At 34.6% G+C, this 23,672-nt stretch overlaps 1 protein-coding gene across 4 annotated transcripts in view; it reads right to left on the bottom strand.

Annotated features, from left to right (window-relative positions):
• LRP1B (LDL receptor related protein 1B) overlaps window positions 1-23,672 on the bottom strand; it is a 1,890,044-nt gene that overhangs the window by 276,614 nt on the left and 1,589,758 nt on the right. For all 4 annotated transcript variants that reach the window (XM_058715412.1, XM_058715410.1, XM_058715409.1 and 1 more), the window contains exons 48-53: window positions 14,059-14,172; window positions 13,667-13,816; window positions 9,811-9,933; window positions 7,928-8,047; window positions 3,246-3,374; window positions 14-136 (exon numbers count right to left, since the gene is read on the bottom strand). In XM_058715412.1, the coding sequence (XP_058571395.1) occupies window positions 14-136; window positions 3,246-3,374; window positions 7,928-8,047; window positions 9,811-9,933; window positions 13,667-13,816; window positions 14,059-14,172 (759 nt within the window). The remainder of the gene's footprint in view (window positions 1-13; window positions 137-3,245; window positions 3,375-7,927; window positions 8,048-9,810; window positions 9,934-13,666; window positions 13,817-14,058; window positions 14,173-23,672) is intronic.

Raw genomic sequence — 23,672 nt, 5'->3', positions numbered from 1 at the left:
TGGGTATACTTACCGCACTGCAGTGACTCATCGGAGCCATCTCCACAGTCATCATCATGGTCACAAACAAACTGCTTGGGGATGCACACTTTATTATGACACATGAAAGCATTTTCATCACATGTATTATTGGGAGCTAATAAAGATACCACAAAAAATAAAGTGAGAGGAGTACCTATTTCATCTTCCCCCACCTTAGGACTTTGGGGAATGTATGCTATTATACTCAATAATTCATAGTTATTGACCAAAAAAGAAAAGTTTGCTCAATATTCCATTCATAATATATATATGGACATACATATAAATTCATAATATATATTAACATGCATATATTTATATATGAAATATATGAACGCTGATTCAAAGTTTTAGTATTAATACATTCACCAATTCCACAGTGACCCTGAAATTTCAGGCCATTTAGCAATTTGTAAGTTTGCTAAAGGATGAAATCAAAAGTTCATAAGTGATAAAAAAATCATTCAACTGTAATAATGTGGCTGGGTTTTTTCTCTCCTTATGCCTGCAGGATTGCTAGTAAAGTGATAAAAACCTTGCTTCTTTGTGAAAAATGAACCTGAAAAGACTACCGAGTGCTAATGCTCATGATGGAAGTGAAAAGAAAACATCAAAATAGCTAAGAAAACTATTGTTTCTAAGATGAAAATAAAACTTGGGTGACTTTGGGATATTGAAATAGGTTAAGATCTATGGTCTGATAAGCCCAACAAGTAAGTACCACATCAAATTAAGAATACTGATCCATGAAATGGAATACTGATTCTTTTGGAACCCTGATTCATGAAAACAATGCTCTAACAAGGGTACTAACCAATGGGGAAAATAGTTGACCAAAATGTCCAATAACCTTCAGCAAAAGTCCAAAAACTGGTAAGTTTTGCAGAGTAAATAAACTTTAATACTATATGCATGGAATCATAGTGGTTTGAGGAGATCATTTAAATATTTTCAATTACTTTGTCTAATATTTAAAAGATTAATGTATGTTAGGACTCAAGGTTGTTTGAGATATTTTGAATATAAAAAAATCTGCTATAGAATAGATGCTAACTAAACTTATTATAGTAATTACTGTAAAATATCACATAGACCAAACCATTATGTTGTTTACCTAAAACTCATATAATGTTATATGTCAATTATATCTCACTTTTAAGTAAAATAAAAAAAGTATCTGATATATGTCACTATAGTATACTAGAAAGAGAAAGGTTTTGCAAAAAGTCACTCTGCTACTTATGATTTATATCTTATGGAAGGTTTTTACTTTCTTGTTTTATCTGTTTCTTTATTCACTTAATGGGAATGATAAGATCCGTCTGATAAACTTCTTGCAAGAACCAGATAAGGTATATGAAGCAGATCAGCTTATTTTAGGTACTCAGTAAATTCCCAGGTGCTATTTAAATTCCCATCTATTTAACAACTATTTTTGGCAGATTCCCAAAAACATTTCACTGAGATACTGTGGGAATTCAATAATGTAAATAAAACAACCTAACAATATAATTGACATATAATGGGCACTTGAAAAAATTTACATACCTTCTAACTCCCCCCACCACATCCATGTCTTAATAGGAACTTCTCTCTACCTAGAATAACTCTCCTTTTTCTCTTTGTCCTTCATTACTAAGATAATGTTATTTCTTTTCCTTGAAATCCTTCTATGACACTTTTACCCTTTGTTATATAATATTTCTTGATGATGACCTAGTATCTTCTATATTTAATTTGGTATTTAAAGTATTATAATTATTCTTTTACCCATATTCAAAAAAGGAAATCTCTGCTTTCAAGTCTGTAATGACTACAATAGAGATATGGGTAAGTAAAACAAAAAGGATTCCTTGGATTTAATCAAGTGTAACTTATTTCCAACAAATTTGTTTTCAAAAAAGATATGGAAGCCATGTAGAAGTAGCATTAAAACTTCCCATTATAATCATAGTAAAATTCAGTTACTAATAACTCCGCTAACTTTGAACTCTGTGACAGTTATATAACTCAAGTGAATTATGCCAATTCTAATACATGAATTATTCTTTAAAACGCCAAGCAACAGAGGCTTATTTGGCATTAACGCTTTCAGGTCACTTGAGTACAATTTGTTGTACTTTAGCATAATTTACTTAACAGCACCCATGTGGTCCAAAAGTGTTAATATGTCTCCCAGAGTGTTAACTTCCTACAATAGCAATAGTATATTGGGGCCATCTGGATCACTGAATTGATGCGTAATCCTTTGTTATGTAGCCCTCAGTGGCCCCATTGACCTTTACAGACACACATATCGGTTTCAATATCAAAGTGAACTATTCTATAATAGCATGAGTTTTGAACACATAGGCCTGTCTCATAGTTTTCTTTTTCTTTCTCCACTTTAACTACCCCGTCCACCCATATATACATACCCACACAGACATACACCTATATTTATGGCTTCAAATACAGTTTTAAAGACCTGAAGACAGGTCATTGGAGAAATGATTGGCAGAATTCATTTTAATGGCCAGAATTCACAGCACTGCTTCTGACAACTTGCTCAGCTCAATGGATCCCCTATGTGACCTTGGGACAGTTTTCAAATATTCAGGCCCCTCATTCTCTTGATCATGCAAAATATTTTATCTAAATTTTTACTACTGAGTAATTCCGTGAACATTTCCTGAGGTGACCAAGAGTCAGAAACTTAGTAAATTGTTTGACCTCCAAAGGTGTTCCCCTGATCCCCCAGCTTCATTCAGCTATATCCATACTATTTTTACCTGACCTAAGGGTTAATACCCTCTCCTCAGGACTAATAGGTGTTTACTGACCTTCTGATCAGTAGTTATTTGGGATCACATCAGTCATTTATAGAGTGTCTGTAATAGGCAATCTAAAACACTTTGTGGGGGTGGGGTTCTAAAAAGAAAATAACAAATCTACTATAGTCACACAACATCAGATAGCTACATCATCTCAGAAGAGAAGAGATGGGTCTGTGTTCATCAGAATAGTTTTTAAATGGGTAATCCCAATGTTCATGTTTGAAAATCTCTGGACAGTAGCTGGTTAGAGGGGTTGCTGAACTACTCTGATGACAACATCCCACCTGATTAATTCTGGTACTATGTGTGAGTCCAGGGAGTGGGAAAGTGAGAGAAAATGTAAGATGGTAAATACTACAAAAGCAAGAGTCTGAGGGTGCTGCGGCAGCTTTCCTTCACGTGTCTTACCGCAGCCTGCTGTGGAGAGCTCATCACTTCCATTTGGACAGTCCCTTTCACCATCACAAAGCCAGTGCCGTGGCACACAGGCATGGGAGCCCTGACAGCTGAACATGTCAGTCGCACAAGTGGCAGTGCCTGAAACCCAAGGAAAGAATGCCATTAAGATCACTGCATGTCTGCTGAGAAAGTCTAACATTTATATTTCCCTTAGAAAGAAAGGACACAGAAGAATGTTGCTAACAAGGAAGAGATTGTAGCTATTTGGAATCATTAGATAGCATCCTTCTCCTACAGATGTTTACACATTTTCCTCCCAGAATGCATTTCTTGCTAATTGCAAGTGTCAGATTTCTTAAGGCTACATGGCAGAAAACAAGAAAGATCTTTTCTGCTTGTAACATGTAGCAAAGCATAGATATGTCATAGACTTGTGAATAAACTTTGATAACGTTTCTAAAAGACAGAACCTATAAGGATAATAATAATAATAGTAATAGTTATAATAACAATGTAATGATAATAATGAAATTTTTATTGCTTAATATATGCTAGGCACATAATATATTCACTCATTTAATTTTTGCAGTAATCCCAACCAGTAGACTATTATTAGCCTTATTTCACTGAAAGAAAACTGAGCCTCAGAGAAGTTGAAAGTCCCACAGGTTGAGCTAGGAGTCCAAAACTCTTCTGATTGCTAAGCACCTTCTCTTAACCACTAATGCTATGACTGTTACTCCCCACCTTGTGTTGGCTAGAAAGAATAAATGTATGCATGTTCCTTTTTTTCATACACACTTAATAAATAGAATTTACCTTTGCTCTGTCAATTCAATGTCCCTTTAGATGTATGATGTTTTTCAGATGTGTACAGAAAGAAAAAAAATGCTTGCTGACTTTCACTATAAATTCAAAGGGTCATTGGTGGTTTCTTTGTTTCTCCTTATGTGGGTATAGGGTAAACATATGAAACAGAACATGATTATTTCTCATGATATTTTCCTAGCTCCTGCTTTTATTTATATAACATGTTTGTTGAGTGAATCAGTTACATGACCCTCAAATCATGTTCTAACTTTTCTTTAACTTCATTTTCCTGGGAGCAAAAGCTGCCCATAGAAAGATGCAAGAAAGAAAGAAAGAAAGAAAGAAAGAAAGAAAGAAAGAAAGAAAGAAAGAAAGAAAGGAAGGAAGGAAGGAAGGAAGGAAGGAAGGAAGGAAGGAAGGAAGGAAGGAAGGAAGAAAGAAAGAAAGAAAGAAAGAAAGAAAGAAAGAAAGAAAGAAAGAAAGAAAGAAAGAAAGAAAACACATTGCTAGAACTATTCAAAAAAAAAAAAAAAAGCTATTATCTCCAGGAATAAAATACAATACGACTGAATGGAGTGAAGAGAGATATTTGTTTCCAAACATTTAAAGCAGTGACCAACATGCTTTCATTATATAATTATCATCTTTCTTTTCAGCTGTAGAGTTGCTAGGAGCAGAAAATGCTTTTCAAGGCAATGTTTTCAATACGGCAGGGCAACAGGGTGCCATATAAAACCCCTTGAGGATTTTCTCCTTCATAAACATGACTGTCCTTCACATATACTTTAGCTTAGAAGACAGGATGGCAAGTGAATGTAGAAAAGTCCTCCAGGTAATTCACATGTGCTCATTTGATTGGGGATCAGTGCTAATAGAATGAGGTTTAATATGATATCTATTCCTGGAAGAAATCATAAAAAATCTATTAAATAAATGTTGCTTTCATTTAAAAATGAATTTACCTGCTAACTATTATGTCTTTAGTACCTTCTATAATAAAATTATCTTCCTCCAGAATTTATTTTTATACTATTCCTCATAATGATCTATCTTTTCAAACTTGCCATTAAAATATAAAGTGTCACTTTTACTATTATACTCTCAATTAGTGCTTTAATTTCCATAATATTTTTGTTATTTAGCTTGAGTTAAAAAAAAAAAAAAGGCATTCTCCCTAGTAAGGAAGTTTTGGTGCATGTGAAACTCCTTGTCTACTTTCCGATTATCACCCAATTTATTCTCAAGGTAGGCATAATAGATATAACATCAATTTGGCTATTGAGAAATCTAATTTGCTATGACCTTGGAGAAGACTAGGGTTTGAGCTTCACTATTTGTAAAATGAGGGAAATGACTAGATAATTACTAAGACACCTCAAGCTATAAAATGGCATAAAGCTCTTTGCAGCTAATTTCCTGACTCCCTTGATAGTATTCAATAGATTCTGTGTTAAGAGCATGCCAAAACATCATAGTCAATTGGAAAGAAAATGGGCCAAAGAAAAAACTCATGGCATCATTCCATAGTTACTCCTGCCATCTGGAGACACATTGCCTTCCTCAGGGAAATGAATTCCAGGAAAGGAAGACAAGCTGAAAGATTTCCACCAGATCCATGTTGGGTACCTGCTCAGATATTATATTTGATTGGTAAGAGTTACTATCCCATTTAGGAAATCCTCCAGAAATCTGAATTCTGGTCCTAGCTCTGTCATTACTGATTCTCTGAGTGACCTAAAGCAATTTATTAACTAAATGGGATCCTCAGATTCCAAGTCAGAACCATTATTGTGTTTATTAAGAAAGGTTGTGCTTACAGCACATATTAGAATATTTAAAGATGAAGATTAAGAATCTACATTTTTGGGGCACCTGGGTGGCTCAGTTGGTTGGGTGACCAACTTCGGCTCAGGTCGTGATCTCACAGTTTGTGAGTTCGAACCCCGCGTTGGGCTCTGTGCTGACAGCTCAGAGCCTGGAGCCTGCTTCAGATTCTGTGTCTCTCTCTCTCTACCCCTCCTCTGCTCACACTCTGTGTCTCTCTGTCTCTCAATAATAAATAAGTGTTAAAAAAATTAAAAAAAGAATCTACATTTTTAACAAACTTCTAAGAAGAATATTTTGTGCACTTAAGGTTGTGAACTACTGAGATAAATTATTTATAAAGTTTCTTTCCAAACCTAGTATATTAGATTCAGTTCATTCAATGATACTTGGTCTAAAGATTTTGTATGTGTCACCAGCTTAGCAGTTAGCATATAAAATACAACCTGTAAGTAAATTAAACAGACAGATTTTGACAACAGGTAAACATGTCCATTACCATTTTAATTATTTAAAAAGTTATCAGCACATTGACAGATGTAGATTGGCAATAATACTCTGAAAAAGAACATTTATATTGTATACATTGATTCATGTTAGATGATCACAATAGTTACATAAGGGATATTTTTTGTACCCTCTTAATAGGTAGCAAAAATGCAGATGTGGGATAATTCAGCTCTGTATGATTGCATAAGCTTTATACCTTCTATTTTGCTGTGTCCACTCAGAAAAGACAGAGGTATCAATTGAGCACTTTGGTGTAGGGTGAAACAAAAGGTCAAATCCAAGATGATTTTAGTGACTGGCAACATGCTCACCTCATTGTAAGTAGGTGATTCTTTTGTTAAAATTAAAACAAAATCAATAGCAAAGAGGAAAAAGTAGTTAAAAGCCACTGGTGAAACATCTAATTGATTACTGATTTCTTTTTCCTTTCAGAGCTTTTCTACAGTGATCCTTCTGTATTTATCTGCCGCATAACTGTTTCAGCTATGTAAACAAAAGATAGATTTGGGGTGGCTAAAATACAAGAAAATAAATTGCCTGCTTTCAGGGGACATCTCTAATTTTATGTTGTTTACGAACAACTTGAATAGTATAAAATCCTAGCAACCCGTCTCAATGGAAGGGACCTAAAAGGCCACAAATACTGAAATTTAAAAATGGTGTTAAGTACACCTAACTCTGTACATGCACCTTATTCTATGACTCGGGTCCTTTTCTCTCTAAAATAAGGATGATAAAAGCTATGAAATAGGGCTAATACAATGAGTAAAGATTTTATGCCTATAATACAAACATGCAAATAGAAACAGATCAGAAAGATAAACACAAAGACACAGAAATAAATAGTAGAATGCCTGTCCATTTGTAATAAATTTATACAGACTAGATCACTTCCTTCTTTTCCCCTTAAAAAAATTAAGCTAATAATCCCATTTAAGTTATTTGTTAAATGTTTGTGATTATTTGAAAGCAATTATACTGGCTATGTAGTTGATACATAGTGGGACATTCTATCTCTAATCCTAGAAAGCTGTTTATTGAAGTACACTTAAAAATATATAAATATCCCCCTTCTTTACTATCTATTTAAAACAATCCACTAATAACAATCACTATAATACATATATACAAACATAAATAGTGTGGGTAGCTTGTGACAGTGCAAATCAGTATATTTTTGAGGGCCACTTAGCAATATGTATCATGAGCCATGAAAAATGTTTGATTATTTGATCCAAGTATTCTCAGTCATTGAGATCTATTCCAAAGAAGTAATTGAATACTAAAAAAAAATAAAATTTGCAAATGTATTCATTGTGAATATTCAGGAAAAATCCTAAAAACTGAATAACTGTGTATGTAAAAATAGTAGAACGACAGGTTGTCATTAAAATAATAAAACCAGCTATATGGAAATGTATATGTAAATTTAAATTAAATTTAACAGAGTAGAAAACAGAGTTTCATGTTTTTGATTGCTCTAAAATTGTAGTGCACATATATCATATGCCTAAGAATTGAACGAGAACACAAAAGAAACAACTCACCGCAAATGCTATCACTTTCATCTAATCCATCTCCACAATCGTCCTCTCCATCACAAATCCAGTGTTTAGATATACATTTTTGTGCAGAACAAGCAAATTGGTTCCAAGAACAAGAAGAATCTAGACAACAAACAAAAATGTTTGCTTTAGATGCAACAGAAAAAAAAATCATGTGAGACCATCTTAGGATAGATCTGACAGTGAGAAAGTCCTTCCTTTAGATTTTGCTAAAATCAATTGTCTTATAATAAAACAAGCCAAATTTCTCTTCTCTACTACAGCTCTATAAAATTTTGACAACAGCCTGCTTATTCCCGCTGAGTGTTCAGGTTATGCAACATTTTTCCTCCCACAGAATTTTCACAGAATTATGCTGGCCACTCTCCCCTAAATATATATTCCAGGGTGTCATTAAAAAATTCAACATCTGGTACATAGATATAAAACAATTATTCCAAGTGTCGTCTAGTCATCCGTCCTAATTTTTAATTGATTTTTGAACAACTAGAGAAAAAAATGCTTCTAAGGCAAGATTACAATGTGCTATATTCACCAGCATATATGTCTGTTTATAATGATGAGGTGACTAAGGGGCTTTTAGCTCAAAGACAAGCCACCAGTTTTACACCCCTACCTACTAAACCTTAAGTGTTTTTACTTTTCTCTCTTAGGGACACTTAAGGCTGACTAATAACATCCAAATTCATTGGCATGGTGGCTTGTATTTTACTACCAAATTATGCATTTATAATAGTGTACTCCATTTATTTCCAAAGTCAGGTTTGTGATTTTTCTCCTTCACCCTTGGCCTATTCCTCCACTCAGCCTATTTATTACCAGGCAAAATCCAAAATAAAACCCTTCCAAATTCAAGTGTTCCAAATGTAAATGAGAATAAAAATAGACATTTGATTTTGATCCTATAAATTGTTTAATAACCTTGCAGCTTTATTTAAAATATTCACCTAGAAGACCTGTTGAAAAGAGTTTAGAAAAACTGAAGCCTGGAAAAAATGAAACTAAAGAAAGTACAACCATATAATGGCTTCCTGTCCAGAAACTATGAATCTACATAAACTATTTGTAAAGTTCTCTGTTAATCCTGTTCAGAATCTGGCTCTAATGTAAAGATATATAGCATCTTAATCAAACAAAATGCACCTTCATATTTCATGATGACATTTACTTTTAGAGGAGTTTGACATTTCATAGAAGATCCATTTTTAATCTTTTCCTCTACTTTGTCTATTCACCACAGTGTACGTTATTTGTGTTAAATGGAAATAATGAATATATGCTTTGTTTCCCTGTAGAAAATTTCTTTGGCCTAGAAATTACAAAATCCATAAATTCTATAAAATAAATTTTCAAAGTGCTGTCTTGCTTTGCCAAGTAAAATAAAATGTACACATGAGAAATTAGGAGGTTAGATGCTGAGAGATGAGAATTTGAGGAAATACAAATTTAAGTAAACTATTTAAAACAATACATGTAATTAATAGAAACATTTAGAATAACAATGTTAATAGGTAGGCAGAGTATAATGAGTAGTGTGAACTAAAACCTTATTTTTTATAGCAGAAAGTAAATATATTAGCATTTCAAGTTAATAAGTCAGAAAATAAAGGTGTACCATTTAGATTGATAAAGATAACCATTAATATTAAAATAAAAGGCTGGGACAGGAGACTGTTATTCTTTATTATAAGTTCTGTTCTATTTTAATTTTTATCATTTTGTAATATTTAATAAAAATGAAAATTGTTAAAATCAATTAGCAACATTTTTTATAAAATTCCTATGTAAAAAAGAGAACATCAGCATATAAGTAGTAATAAGGCATACAGAAAAAGAATGTCACAGAACAAGATAGAATGTCTCACCACAGTGGAACTCATCAAGTCCATCCTCACAATCTTTCTGACCATCACATATCCAGGTATTCAAAATACACCTTCCACTAGGACAACCAAAATAGTTTTCTTCACATTTATGTTTGTTTTGAACTGTGATAAAATACAGAATGTAATGTTAAATAATTTAAATTAATCTTAGCTTCCACAATGTTAGGTAGATAATAAAACAGTAATACTCTGTAAACCTGAAGAGATAAGTAACAAAAAATCTTAAATAAAAGCTGAGATGGTCTCTTCAAGAATGTCAAGGTCATGGGTGTCTGGCTGGTCCAGTTGGTAGAGCATGAGACTCTTGATTCAGGGTCATGAGTTCAAGCCCCACATTGGGTGTGGAGCCTACTTAAAATAAAATTTTATATATATTAGGGACGCCTGGGTGGCAAAGTCAGTTGGCTAAGCATCTGACTTTGGCTCAAGTCATGATCTCATGGCTCATGAATTCAAGCCCTGTGTTGGGCTCTGTGCTGACAGTTCAGAGCTTGAAGCCTGCTTTGGATTCTGGGTCTCCATCTCTCTCTGCCCCTCCCCTGCTTGCACTTTCTCTCTCTCTCTCAAAAATAAACATTAATTATTTTCATTTATATATATTACACACACATATACATATACATATACAAAAGAATGTCAAGGTCATGAAAACCAAGGAAAAACTAAAACAAAACAAAACAAAAACTGGCACAGAGCAGAAGGGACTAGGAAGATATGATAATCAAATCCAACACAGGATTGGATCCTGGATCAGAAAAAAGATAATGGAAAAATTTGTTAAATACAAATAATGTGGAGTACCATTAATTAAAATAAAATACAATAAAATAAAACAAAACAATAAAACAAAATAGAACAAAATAAAACAAAACAAAATAAAACAGATAATTATGAAGTGAATGGGACTAAGGCTAAAGAATCATTTTTGGTGGAAAATATCTGTAATTCTATATTCATAAAGATGAATAACATTACAAAAACATTAGTGGGTCTTTACTGAGAAAGTGTGGGCTGGGTGTTCCTATTGTCTTGTATTCAGAGTATGCTTTGACAAGGTTTATATAAGCATTCTGTACTTTAAAAAGAAAAACAATTTACAATGGAATCTCTAAAAATGTTATCTCTTACATAAATATCTTAAGAATAAGTATCTGCATGGGGCGCCTGGGTGGCGCAGTCGGTTAAGCGTCCGACTTCAGCCAGGTCACGATCTCGCGGTCTGTGAGTTCGAGCCCCGCGTCAGGCTCTGGGCTGATGGCTCGGAGCCTGGAGCCTGTTTCCAATTCTGTGTGTCTCCCTCTCTCTCTGCCCCTTCCCCGTTCATGCTCTGTCTCTCTCTGTCCCAAAAATAAATAAAAAACGTTGAAAAAAAATTTAAAAAAAAAAAGAATAAGTATCTGCATGCAAAGTTACTTTGTAAATTACATATTTTGTAGACTGTGGAGTATTGTTATTATCATTTCTTTTTTTTTTTTTTTTTGCATCTTTTTCAATGTTTATTTATTTGTTTTAAGAGACAGAGGGATAGAGCATGAGTGGGGTAGGGGCAGAGAGAAAGAGGGAGACAGAATCTGAAGCAGGCTCCAGGCTCCAAGCTGTCAGCACAGAGCCTGATGCAGGGCTCAACTCCATGAACTGTGAGATCATGACGTGATCTGTAACCAACTGAACCACCCAGGCGCCTCTTGTTATTATCACTTCTAAGAGAGCATATAAAATATTAGATTTTTCTCTACTAAATTAGATTTTTCTCTACAAGGTCCCCTTGTACCTTTAGGTTTACATAGTTTTAGACTGGCTCATAGCCAATTTGGAAGCAAACCTTAGAATATACATCACAATATAATAATCTATTCACACTATAATAACCATACGACAATAATCCGTTGTGAGTGTATTAAGATAACAATCCCATTTTATCTTTTCAAATGCCAATTTTGTATATTTAATTGAAAATGAAAATAAAATTTTTGACAGAATTCACCACTAAACTGAAAAATCATGTGATTTATGTCTTACTTTTTCTTAGGATATTGCCTAGATATCACCTAAGGTGTTTAGCCTGACCTATTACTGGCTTCCAGTCTGTCCATCTACCTGTCTCATCAGTCTATGTAGCTCCCCTCTCCTTCTTGCCCACTATGATTATAATTCTTTATTAATGTTAAAAGTAAACTTTAAAAATAATTTGTTAATATTAGAAATATATAAAGGCCACAAAGTTTTTATATATGTGTAAGTTTTAATGAGTATCTATTACATGTTGCCTTCAAGTTAATTTTAAAAATTAACTACAGCCATAATGAGGTAATTTTTGTAGAAAGAACAACAGATTATGAATCTAGACACCCAGGGTCCATGAGTCTAAATCAGTGTTAGTATATTTCTTTTAAAACGTCTTATGTGATTAAAAGTAAAATGTGGAAGAGTTGCGGTGAGCCACAGTCACAAGTGCATATAAAAGTTCTCCATAGAACCGGAAAAGTTCTCCAGTTCCTCCTAGGATGCAGCTAGCCTTTCAAACACAGAAGGAACAAAAATGATATCAAGAATATTACAAATCGTTGAGCAGGAAAACACAAAAATAAAAGGAATCTGCTAATGCAAATTAAGTGATAGATTATGAATTATTAAGAATATCGTTCGACACTAGAGATTGGGTGTGCGTGTGTGTATACTGCTGCATAGAATACCTATGAATATAATTTCCTAAAATATTTTTTAAAACTTGCATGTTAACTAAACATGGAAAAAGTGAGTATGGCAACAGGGTAAGAAGGAGGAAATACCACAGCTCCCAGTGAGACACGTGATTGCAAGGGTAAACAACCAATACACTTACAACCCTTCTGTACCCAGACACCATTCTGCTTTTCATTTTCAGTATGGTACTCATGAAACTACTGAAATAGTTTCCTATAAAGCATATCTATTTCCAGTTATAGTAATTTAACACCTTTACTTCTTATATTTTTTTTACATTTGTTTTCTCAAATACTTAGAAAGGAGCAGCACTTTTCAATGGAAAGCATTCTGTTAAGAATGCAGATGACAATCTGAAAGAGCTTATGTTTGCAAAAATGGTTAAAAAGTCAGATATAAATATGCCTTTCTGACCTTGATCCAGTGAAAATAACTGTTACTCATGCTACTATGTCAAAAGATTGTGTAAACTTCATCAAACAGCCTAACATGACAATACAAACTGTATGACATTGAATAAAGCCAGTGGTGAGAAACATTGTCTCTCTCCCTTTAGTTCATGAATATTTTTTTTCTCACTATGTAATACTTCCATGGAAACTTTAGAGATCACACATTTTAAGACTTAATCACCAACTTTAAGAGGATTAATGACGAATTGAACATTCAAAGGAAATCGATCCAAATACAGAACAGATTTCTTGAGCATCATTTCATAACTCATTAAAAAACATCAAGGGGCATGTTTGGAAGAGGATGGTTTCCTGTAATTTAGTCTACATTATTTAAATTTTATTTTTTTTTTATTTTTTATTTTTTTATTTATTTCTGGGACAGACAGAGACAGAGCATGAACGGGGGAGGGGCAGAGAGAGAGGGAGACACAGAATCGGAAACAGGCTCCAGGCTCCGAGCCATCAGCCCAGAGCCTGACGCAGGGCTCGAACTCACGGACCGCGAGATCGTGACCTGGCTGAAGTCGGACGCTTAACCGACTGCGCCACCCAGGCGCCCCTACATTATTTAAATTTTAATCCTAATCACTGGATATCAAAAATAAAGTTTCACAAATTTATTGTATACAATGAGACTCTAAATCTCAAGGCAAAGACTTTTTTCTTTCTAGAATTACCTGGGCATTTTAATTCATCTGAGTAGTCCCCACAGTCGTTAGACCCATCACATATCCAACTTGGCAGGACACACAGTGAAGTAGAATTACATCTTATAAACCCTGTGGTTTTCACTCCAAGTTTATAGAAATGTGTACAATCTGTATTATCTGTAAGGAGGTAAACAGAAAATGAAAAACACCTCATCTGCAAAGATTATGAGCCTTCTATGTAGGTCACAGAAACAAGAAAAGTTAACCTCATTTGAAGAGATAAAAATGCAATTATCCTACACAACAGGGGTTAATTACACATCAATTCTGGACAAGGTTCAGTGAAACATTGGGCAGTGCTCCATGGAATGCCAAAGGTACCCAGGGAGGAACAAACAAAAGGTAGTGGAATATCTTACTGCAATTCTTTTCATCTGAAGCATCTGCACAATCTATGTTCTGGTTGCATCGTGCTGATCTTGGAATGCATGTCCCATCTGCACAACGAAACTCAACAGAGGCACAGGTTGAAACTGGAAAAACAGGTAAATAAAGAAATGGATAGATGAGACAAAAGCGGCTTCTTGCTCTAACATTCTGAGTACAGATGGTCTCTGACTTACCATGGTTCAAAATGAGTTTTTGGCTTTATGAGAGTGTGAAAACCATACACTTTCAGTTGAACCTATACTTCAAATATGGAATTTTGATCTTTTCCTGAGCTAAACATCCGCAATATGATGATACTTTCTCTCTTGATGCTGGGCAGCAGCAGGGAGCCACAGCTCCCAGTGAGACACGTGATTGCAAGGGTAAACAACCAATTCACTTACAACCATTCTGTACCCAGACACCATTGTGTTTTTCATTTTCAGTATGGTAGTCACAAAATTATACAAGATACACAATACTTTATTATAACATTGAATTTTTGTTGGATGATTTTGCCCACCTATAGCCTAAGGTAAGTAAGTGTTCTGAGCATGTTTAAGGTAGGCTGGGCTAAACTATGACATTTGATAGGGTGGGTGTATTAAATGCATTTTGACTGACAATATTTTCAACTTATGATGGGTGTATCAGGACATAACTGCATTATAAGTCGGGGAAGGTATGTATTTCAACTAACTCACATAGTTTTGTTTGGTTCTACTTTTTTAACTCTGGGAAGTCAAACTTAACCCATGGCTCCCACCCTTGCAAGCTTGGGTTAGAAGTCTCATTTGTCTTCCCTGTAGCACACTTATTCTCTCCGTTGTGGTACTTAAAATACCTCATTGCAATTGCCTGTCTATGTATCTGCTCCCCCACTAAGTTGTAAGCTCCATGAACGCAAGGACTGTGCCTTGTTCCCATGATAATATAAGCGCAGCACTAAGCCAACATACCAAAAAAACAAAACAAAAACAAAAACAAACAAAAAAACTGCATGTTGCTGAGAAATTCTTTCTCCTTCCAATTTCAAAAGTACACGGTTGTAACACTAAGCAGATGTCTAATTGAGTTAGTATAGGGAATTCCGAATCTGGTTGCAAAGAAGTGGAAGTCGACTTTGATGAAAAGAACAGACAGCCAGCCAGAGACACTGAGATGGAGCAACCACTGAGCATTTGCTTTATTACTCAGAGGAAATAGCTCAGCAATGCTAGAAAGTCATCCATGCCATTTTCCACTCCTTTACACAGCCATATCACTAATATCTGCTATAGGAAATATGAATCCCTCGTTCTCAGAAGCATAAATGTGGTATGACTTGTCTCTATTGTTAGTAAGTATGGTTTTCCAATTCCCTGCTATGCTTAGATGAGAATCAGTTTCAATATGCTACTGTCATTATCTACACCTTATACAGAATAGCTTATGCTTAATCATATATTCCTTTCTACTTTGCTCACACATTCATTACCATACAATGGTTTCTAGCAATATGTTGTGAACAGGTGCATGACATACTATGTACATTAGATTAACTTAGGTGAGAATTTTATTCCAAATTCAAATTTCCACAGGTGGCTTATGTAAATGTACAACCTGAAGGGCTCTTTGATTATGCCACTTTTACTAGTGTTGATATTTTAAAGAGCCCATTTAATTATAAATAGAAATTATATCAATTGTAAATGGTTAAAATGCCACCTTAAAATATGCAAATTTTACTCAAGGGTGTATGTGTCATTTGTATTTCATAATGCACTGTTCTTATTATATTTAATTGTATCTTGCAATCGTATCCTTATTTGTGCTTAAATGATTAGAATAAATGTTTTATTTACAATTTACAATTATAATTGCCTCAGTGTTTTCTTCATTAAAAATAACATCTTATCATATGAAATAGATAATGCTATTATGAATAGAAATAAATACACTGTTCCAAACAGGAAAAAAAAGATATTCTTCTTTTACATCTACAAAAGCAAAAACTCTTCCATATTCCTTTCAATTACATTTTACATTCAACATTTTTTTCAATAGAAACAGCAAATGGAATATATAACATAGAAAGCAATCATGACAAGCATTTATATTTTGTTTCTTACTTTGCTATCTATCAGAATCTCCTATTAAGAAGTTGTATTCCAAAAGATCCTGTATAGTGCCTTTATTGAGAAGACAGGGTTCAAATTTCAATAGTGCTGTATTACAAGGTATTTAAACCCATATGCTTCCATTCTACACAAAGCAAAGATATTATCAATTGTCCTGCTTCCTGGTACATTGGCTGACAGAATAATGAATGCTATGTAAATGCTTAACTAGAGACTTCCATGAATTTTTTATTTTAAAATTTCTTATGATTTGATTATTTTGAAACATGGTACATGTAATTGCATAATGTTAATTAAATTATTGGTACTAAATTTAGGATGTTTAAGAATTACTTGAGGAGATGTATTTAATGTCTGCTTTTTAGTATCTTACTTCACATTCTGCTTAAAGTTAATCCTTAAAGATTAAAAAAAAAAAAAACCAACATCCTAGACAGTGGTAATATTCCCAGACAAATCTAAAAAGATTATCTCATAATACCCCTGGGTTTCCATCTGATACTCACAGAGTTTAAGGATGCCAGAACGATCACAATAGGCACAATCACAACTCATTCCACCACCTCCATCTCTCCCCAAACTTCCACAGAGAATCCTCTGTATACGTGGCAGGGAGCCCATCTGAGTGGGGATTGGTGGCAGATAGAGTGAAGAGGCAAATTGTAACTCCGTGAACATGGGGGTGGCATCTCACACAGTTAAGAGGACTCGAGATCCAGCAATGTCACCGTAATGGAGGTTCAAAAATAATTGTACTGGGGCTCTCAGATGGAAGTGCATGTAAAGAATGTGAGAAGAGTAGGAATGTGGAGCAAGTGGAACCCAGTTTTAGATGGTATTCTGAGAAGAAGAAAGAAAGGACAGGAAATCTGACTAGATGAAAACAAACTATAACTTTGAAGTTGAAAAGAGGTGTTAGGAGATAATATTTAAAAGAAACACATGGGCAAAAGGATGAGGTAGGGGGTCAGGAAAACTGGGCAGAGGGTAGAATATTTGTAGGATGTGTGTTTTCTTCCACTTTCCAATAAAAAAATATGGCTAATGAATCTTGGTGAGGAGGACCAGGCAGACCTATTAGAGTAGGTGCAATGTGCAAATAGGAAGACTGTACCTTTACTTCAAATCCTCTCTCCACAGAGTCTATAACTTGGTGTAGAGTTTGGGAACCATCGGAGGGTTAACTAGGATGTTAAGTCACACTGAAATTGGACATACTAAGTGGTTGCAGCATTTCATACGCAGTAGAAGCAAGGTGGTTGTGGGGATTAATATCTCCAGCATCTGTAGGCAAGGAAGGAGAGGGAGATGGGAGGAGTCCATGGGAACCACAGGAACTTTAGTAAACAGGTAAGTAAGCAAATGCCTCTTCTGCCAAAACGTCTTCTGCTACGTTCCTTCAACTATATTTCTTCCCCACTTTGTTTTGGTCAGTCAAGTATTGACATGTGTTTCACCCTTCGGGTAATTTTTGAGGGAGAAATGTACTGGAATCTCTAATTTGTCAAGTGAATATGAAAGCTTTCTGTCAATTTTTCCTCAGGCTAAAAGTCCCGAAAAACAGAGAAAAGAAAATAATGTAGTCCAAATAAAGATAAGCCAAGTGAGAAATACTAGACTTTTCCCTCCAGATAGTCCAAAAGGAGAAGGAAGCCTGCAAAATGTGAGTGAAAACAGCACAGCCACACCAGGAATAGCAATGAGATACTACAAAGGAAGATCTGACAGGGAATGTGGATCAAAGCAGCAGTAAGAGGGAATAAAACCATTCTTCCCCTCATATACTTTCTTAATTTTCCTGTTCCAGCCACTTTCTTTTGTCTGTGTCAGTTAAAATATTTAATGAGATAGGAAAGATATAAGATCGATTAGTCTTTCTGTGGTTTTTAGGACATTTGTTATAAATAACTTAAGTCAATGTTTTCTCTTCCAACTTCCCTGCCCAGCCTGCAGCACAGGGAAGCTGACAAGGAGAAAGAAAGAAAGCAAGAAAGCAAGAAAGCAAGAAAGCAAGAAAGAAAGAAAGAAAGAAGGAAGGAAAGAAAACATTAAATTTGCTGTCATATCTCTTCTGTTTACTTTCAAACCACATCTTTTATTTAACTTACTGCTTAGGCTCTAAAGGTATGCAAACCCAGAAGGAATGATGATTTCGTCTATAGGCATGCTTATCTCTTCCTTTAGCGTATTGTTTGTGGATTCTTCAAAGTTTTATTATGAACTTACGAAAAAACAATCACCAGTTTCTTCTCCTTTAGGTAGCCTTAGAACTACATAGCTCTCCAGTCCACCTAAAGGTGTCCAAGTGGCCCAGGCAAGTTCATGTACTTCCCAAAGGGAGTAATTAGACCCATCTCAATTGGGAGAGAAGGAAGGATATCATGTACTCTCCCCGAACCTATTCACACAACCTCTCACACAACCAGAAGAGGAATACAGAATGACAAACTTTCTGAACAATTCTTCAGGTTATCTCCTTCCACCCTGCCAGGTAGCCTGATGTCTAAAACTCTCAGGGCAGTAATAAAAGATTTACAAGGATTTAGGGTTTTGCTTCTCTTCAAAAAGAGAAGAAACTAAAACTGATTCCTTATAATATCCATTTCCACTCTGTAAACAGATTTTCTGCCTGGTGGAATAAGGAAAGAAAGAAAGAAAGAAAGAAAGAAAGAAAGAAAGAAAGAAAGAAAGAAAGAAAGAAAGAAAGAAAGAAAGAAAGAAAGAAAGAAAGAAAGAAAGAAAGAAAGAAAGAAAGAAAGAAAGAAAGAAAGAAAGAAAGAAAGAAAGAAAGAAAGAAAGAAAGAAAGAAAGAAAGAAAGAAAGAAAGAAAGAAAGAAAGAAAGAAAGAAAGAAAGAAAGAAAGAAAGAAAGAAAGAAAGAAAGAAAGAAAGAAAGAAAGAAAGAAAGAAAGAAAGAAAGAAAGAAAGAAAGAAAGAAAGAAAGAAAGAAAGAAAGAAAGAAAGAAAGAAAGAAAGAAAGAAAGAAAGAAAGAAAGAAAGAAAGAAAGAAAGAAAGAAAGAAAGAAAGAAAGAAAGAAAGAAAGAAAGAAAGAAAGAAAGAAAGAAAGAAAGAAAGATTAATTACTATTAAGATCTAAACCAAAGAAAAAAAGTATAAAAAACTTCAAGTAATTTACAGATGATTCCACCGTAGCCTCTCTCCACAGCCTATCAAAATGTGTCTGTGTATATTGACTTTTTATTGTACTAATTTATATTTTTCATGTCTTGCTTTATTTATGTTAAAAAGTACTGGAGGCACCTGGGTAGCTCAGTTGGTTAAACATCCGACTTCAGCTCAGGTCATGATCTTACCGTTGGCAGGTTCAAGCCCCATGTTGTGCTCTGTGCTGACAGCTCAGAGCCTGGAGCCTGCTTTGGATTCTGTGTCTCCCTTTCTCTGTCCCCCTCCCCCTGGCTTGCACTCTCTCTGTTTCTCAAAAATAAATAAAAAACATTAAAATTAAAAAAAAAGTAATAGGTAGCACAAGTGTGTGTGTGTGCATGCATGCACGCAGGTGTGAGTGCCCACGTGTGCACATGTATATATATAACAAAGCACTGCATCCACATGTTGCACTGACTATAGAAACAGAGAAGGTGTATCTGGAAGAAAACACTTGGAGAGAGAACTCCTTTTCCATTGTCCCTGAGCCCTTACATGTTCCGTTTCAAATTTCATTATTTTTTAGGTACGATAAGGTTCCATTTGCTGGATGGCTATGCATCTGAATTACTGACTTATAAGATAAATTGGCTTATGGGATATAGACCCAGAAAGTCTTTCCCTAGGATGTGAAATGTGCCCTACAAGGACACTATGTGAATAAAATTAATATGAGGGAAAAATCAAATCCACAGATGTAACTGTAATAAATAATCTCATCTAAAAAGGTACCCATTTGTTTATCCTAAAGGAGCTAGTTCACTTACTTAAATCTATTAATTTCTAGCTAGTAATAAAGTATATGAGTTTTCATGAGCGCTCTTAGTTTCAAGCATCCTATATTAAACAGGAAGAATTTCAAGGCATACGTTTTAGTTGTTGTTTTTAAGATATCCAATAGTTATGATTTTTACATTATTATTATCACAAAAGAAAAGTCTTGACTGAAACTTGATTCATAAATGCAGTAGTTCTTGTCCAAGTACAAGACTGAGATAGTTATAACACAGAAATCAAAAGTTTAGTCTAAGAAAGGGGAAATAACATTGTGAGTTATTTTTATTGTTATTCAGCAGCTGGTAATGATAACATTAGGCACAATAAAATCTATCTATATTTTTTGGGAGACTTACTGCTCCCCCAGCAACATAAGAATTTGATATACACCTACCATGTACTAGGTACTCTGTTTCATAAACTTCAACTCATGGACTAATTTGTTTACCACCTTTGAAAAAATGTTTTGTTTTTTTTTTTCATTTTTCAAGAAAATCCACAGTAAGTTATTAACTTCCCACAGTTCCTTTTATGAATTTTGTTGTAAAATCTACTTTTCGTATCTATTGTTCAATTCCTTCACATTCTATCTTGATATTTTTATCTTTATCCTAGCTTAAAGTCTTTATTATATTCTCCCTTCCTGCCTGCAAAAAAATAATAAAACATACTTTTTTTTTTTTTGGTCTACTTATAGTTTGGTGTCCTCCTTTCTTCCAAACACTTATCCATTTCCCTACACTTATCCCAGTATCTTACTATACTTTATCATTTTTGATATTTTATATGCAGTCTGAAATAACAGTTGATTTAGTCTGCAAAAGTATTTGGGTATTCCTAAGCTACAGGGTCAACCTTAAATAGTAAGCTACTCAAGTGTTTGGGCAAAGTCTTATGGTCTAAGATGGCAGAGTAACTTCTTAACCCTTTTCTAGTGACAAATTATTTGTGCACATTCTGTCCTCTTCCACAACTTTGCATCACCTTCTCATAGCAACTGGACTTCACATCTTTCCTTTACCATCAATCTTTTCTTTTAAAAAAATGTCTATTTATTTTTGAGAGAGAGAGAAAACAAGAGCAGGGGAGGTGCAGAGAGAGAGAGAGATGGAGAATCTGAACAAGGCTCAGACCTGTCAGCGCAGAGCCTCACGTGAGACTTGAACTCACCAACCGTGAGATCATGATCTGGGCCGAAATCAAGAATTGAACGCTTAACTGACTGAGCCACCCAGGCACCCCAACCATCAGTCTTTTCTAAAAATAGTATTCTTCACTGTATTTACTCCTTCACCATACATTTTCTGCTCCAACCCAATGAAATTTGGCTGTTCTTTACAATTGTTCTTTACCACTGAACTGATTCCCAACGAAGGTTACCAAGAAATTATCTCCTATTTGCCAAGTTCGATGACCCTCTAGTCTATGCCTGGCTTCTTGCCTTCCCCATAACACTTTACAATGCTAACTGATTCTCCCTTCGTAAAAAATAATAACAATTTCCTATGAAGATCTTTCTATTAGTCCTGTGATCTGATTCTCCTTTTTTGCATTATTAGTATATTTAGTTTTTTTTTTTTTTATTTCAATAGGCAATTCTGATGTACTCCCCTACAACGATTACTCCATACATCCTCTGAGCTTTCTCTCTGTAATGAGTTCAAAATAAACACTTCTCTTCTAAATATACTACTGGAGCCCCAGCTCTACATCTATCTAAATGTCTTTGGAACAGTTCCATCTGAATGTCTATAGGTGCTCCCCTCTCAGAACGCAAATATTATCTTATTCCTATCCCACGTGAACAAAAGACCTATAAAAATAAATTTAAAAAATAATGAAACACAAATAATAATTTAAAACCAAAAACAAAAACAAAAGCTCACAAAACTCATCTATTCTTTCCTATGCTTTCTCTGGGATTATTACCCGAGATAAACCTTTTAAAATTTGTTTTATCTGTCTCTCTCCTCTTAATCTCATATTGGGCTGCTGTGATAGCCTCCTGTTTTATCTTTCTGATGTCAGTATTATAGTTTTCATTTTCACAATCAAAGTGTTTTTTTTTTTCCTCTTTTTTTTTTTAAATATAAATTTGATCATATTGGGCTTCCTTTAAAACTTCACTGACTTTCTGGTGACTACAAGGTGAAGTTTATGTTCCTTAAAATGGGTCAAAATACATTTTCAAGTCATGGCTCCTTCCTCTAATTTGTCTCATTTTTTCTAAACCACTTGCCAGTATGCAATCAGGCTCTGACCATATCAAATTATTTGCAGCTTTCAATATTAGTCTCCCTACTTGGAATTACCTTCTATTTTGATCATTCCACCTTATTTATACCTTATTCCAACCCACTCCCCCAAGAAAAACTTGGTATTCTTATATGTGCAACTATAGTACTTGATATAAATCTTCATCTGTAAATTACTATCTTTCACTTGCAGTTTGAACTCCTAAAGAACAGGCAGACGACTTATTAATTTTATGTGTTCATCCTTAATGCATTGTACCCAATGAAATGTGTTCAGTGAATGAAGATTTTAAAAGGAAAATTGGTTTAGAAAATTCTTTTGGGTCCAGATTTTAGGAGGCCTTAAATGTCAGACTAAAACATTTGTTGTTTATTCTGTAAACACCAGGACTCCATTTGTGATTCTTTATCATGTCTATGATTAAAAATACAAGGTGAATCCTTATATAGCATTTACTATATGCCGAGTTCTGTTCTAAGCTTTTAATATACTCATTTAATTATTGCCTCTTTTCTTATAGCTTGGGAAACTAAGGCACAGATTGGTTAAGTATTTTATCCAAAGACAGAGTCAGTATTGGGGTTGGGGCTAAGGTTTTGTCCCAGGTAGTCTGGTTTGCTGATCTGTCCCAGTAATCACTGTAAGAACAAGTTCAATAAAACATTATAGCATGATTAACAACAATTGCATTAACTGGAAAGAGTATATGCAGGGAGACAAGTTAAAGGACTGCTGTGTTGGGGTGTCTGGGTGGCTCAGTCAACTGAGTTTCTGACTCTTTGTTTCAGCTCAGGTAAAGACCCCAGGGTCATGGGATATATCTATACTCAATGTGGAGACTGCTTGGGATTCTCTCTCCCTCTACCCCTCTCCCTCTCTCTCAATATTAAATACATACATACATACATACATACATACATAAGGAACGCTGTGTTAATCCAGGCTCAAGGTAGATTGAAAGGGAAGATATTCCAAAGAATTGGATGATTTATTGATGCATGGGCATGTGGGTGATAAAGTATGGAGGAAAGAGGAATCCATGTTTTCCTGTCTGGTTGTTAGGAAAATGATGAAACACACTCATGTGAAAAACAGAGAATTAAGAAATGAAGGAGAGCATTTTTGGAGCAGTACATTCAGTATTAATTCTTGTAGAAATGTCCAATAAACAAGGAGGTAGAACTGAAGATGTAAGAAATGACACGAGTTTTGGAGTGAAGGGATAAAAATCAGAATAGAGAATATAGTCATAATTTTCAATGAATTCTAATAACTCCCCTCCAACA

The sequence above is a fragment of the Neofelis nebulosa genome, chromosome 2, assembly GCF_028018385.1.
Source record: "Neofelis nebulosa isolate mNeoNeb1 chromosome 2, mNeoNeb1.pri, whole genome shotgun sequence".
NCBI classification, from domain to species: domain Eukaryota; kingdom Metazoa; phylum Chordata; class Mammalia; order Carnivora; family Felidae; genus Neofelis; species Neofelis nebulosa.
Note: the sequence above shows the minus strand (reverse complement) of the source record. Positions and strands in the feature narration are given on the sequence as shown.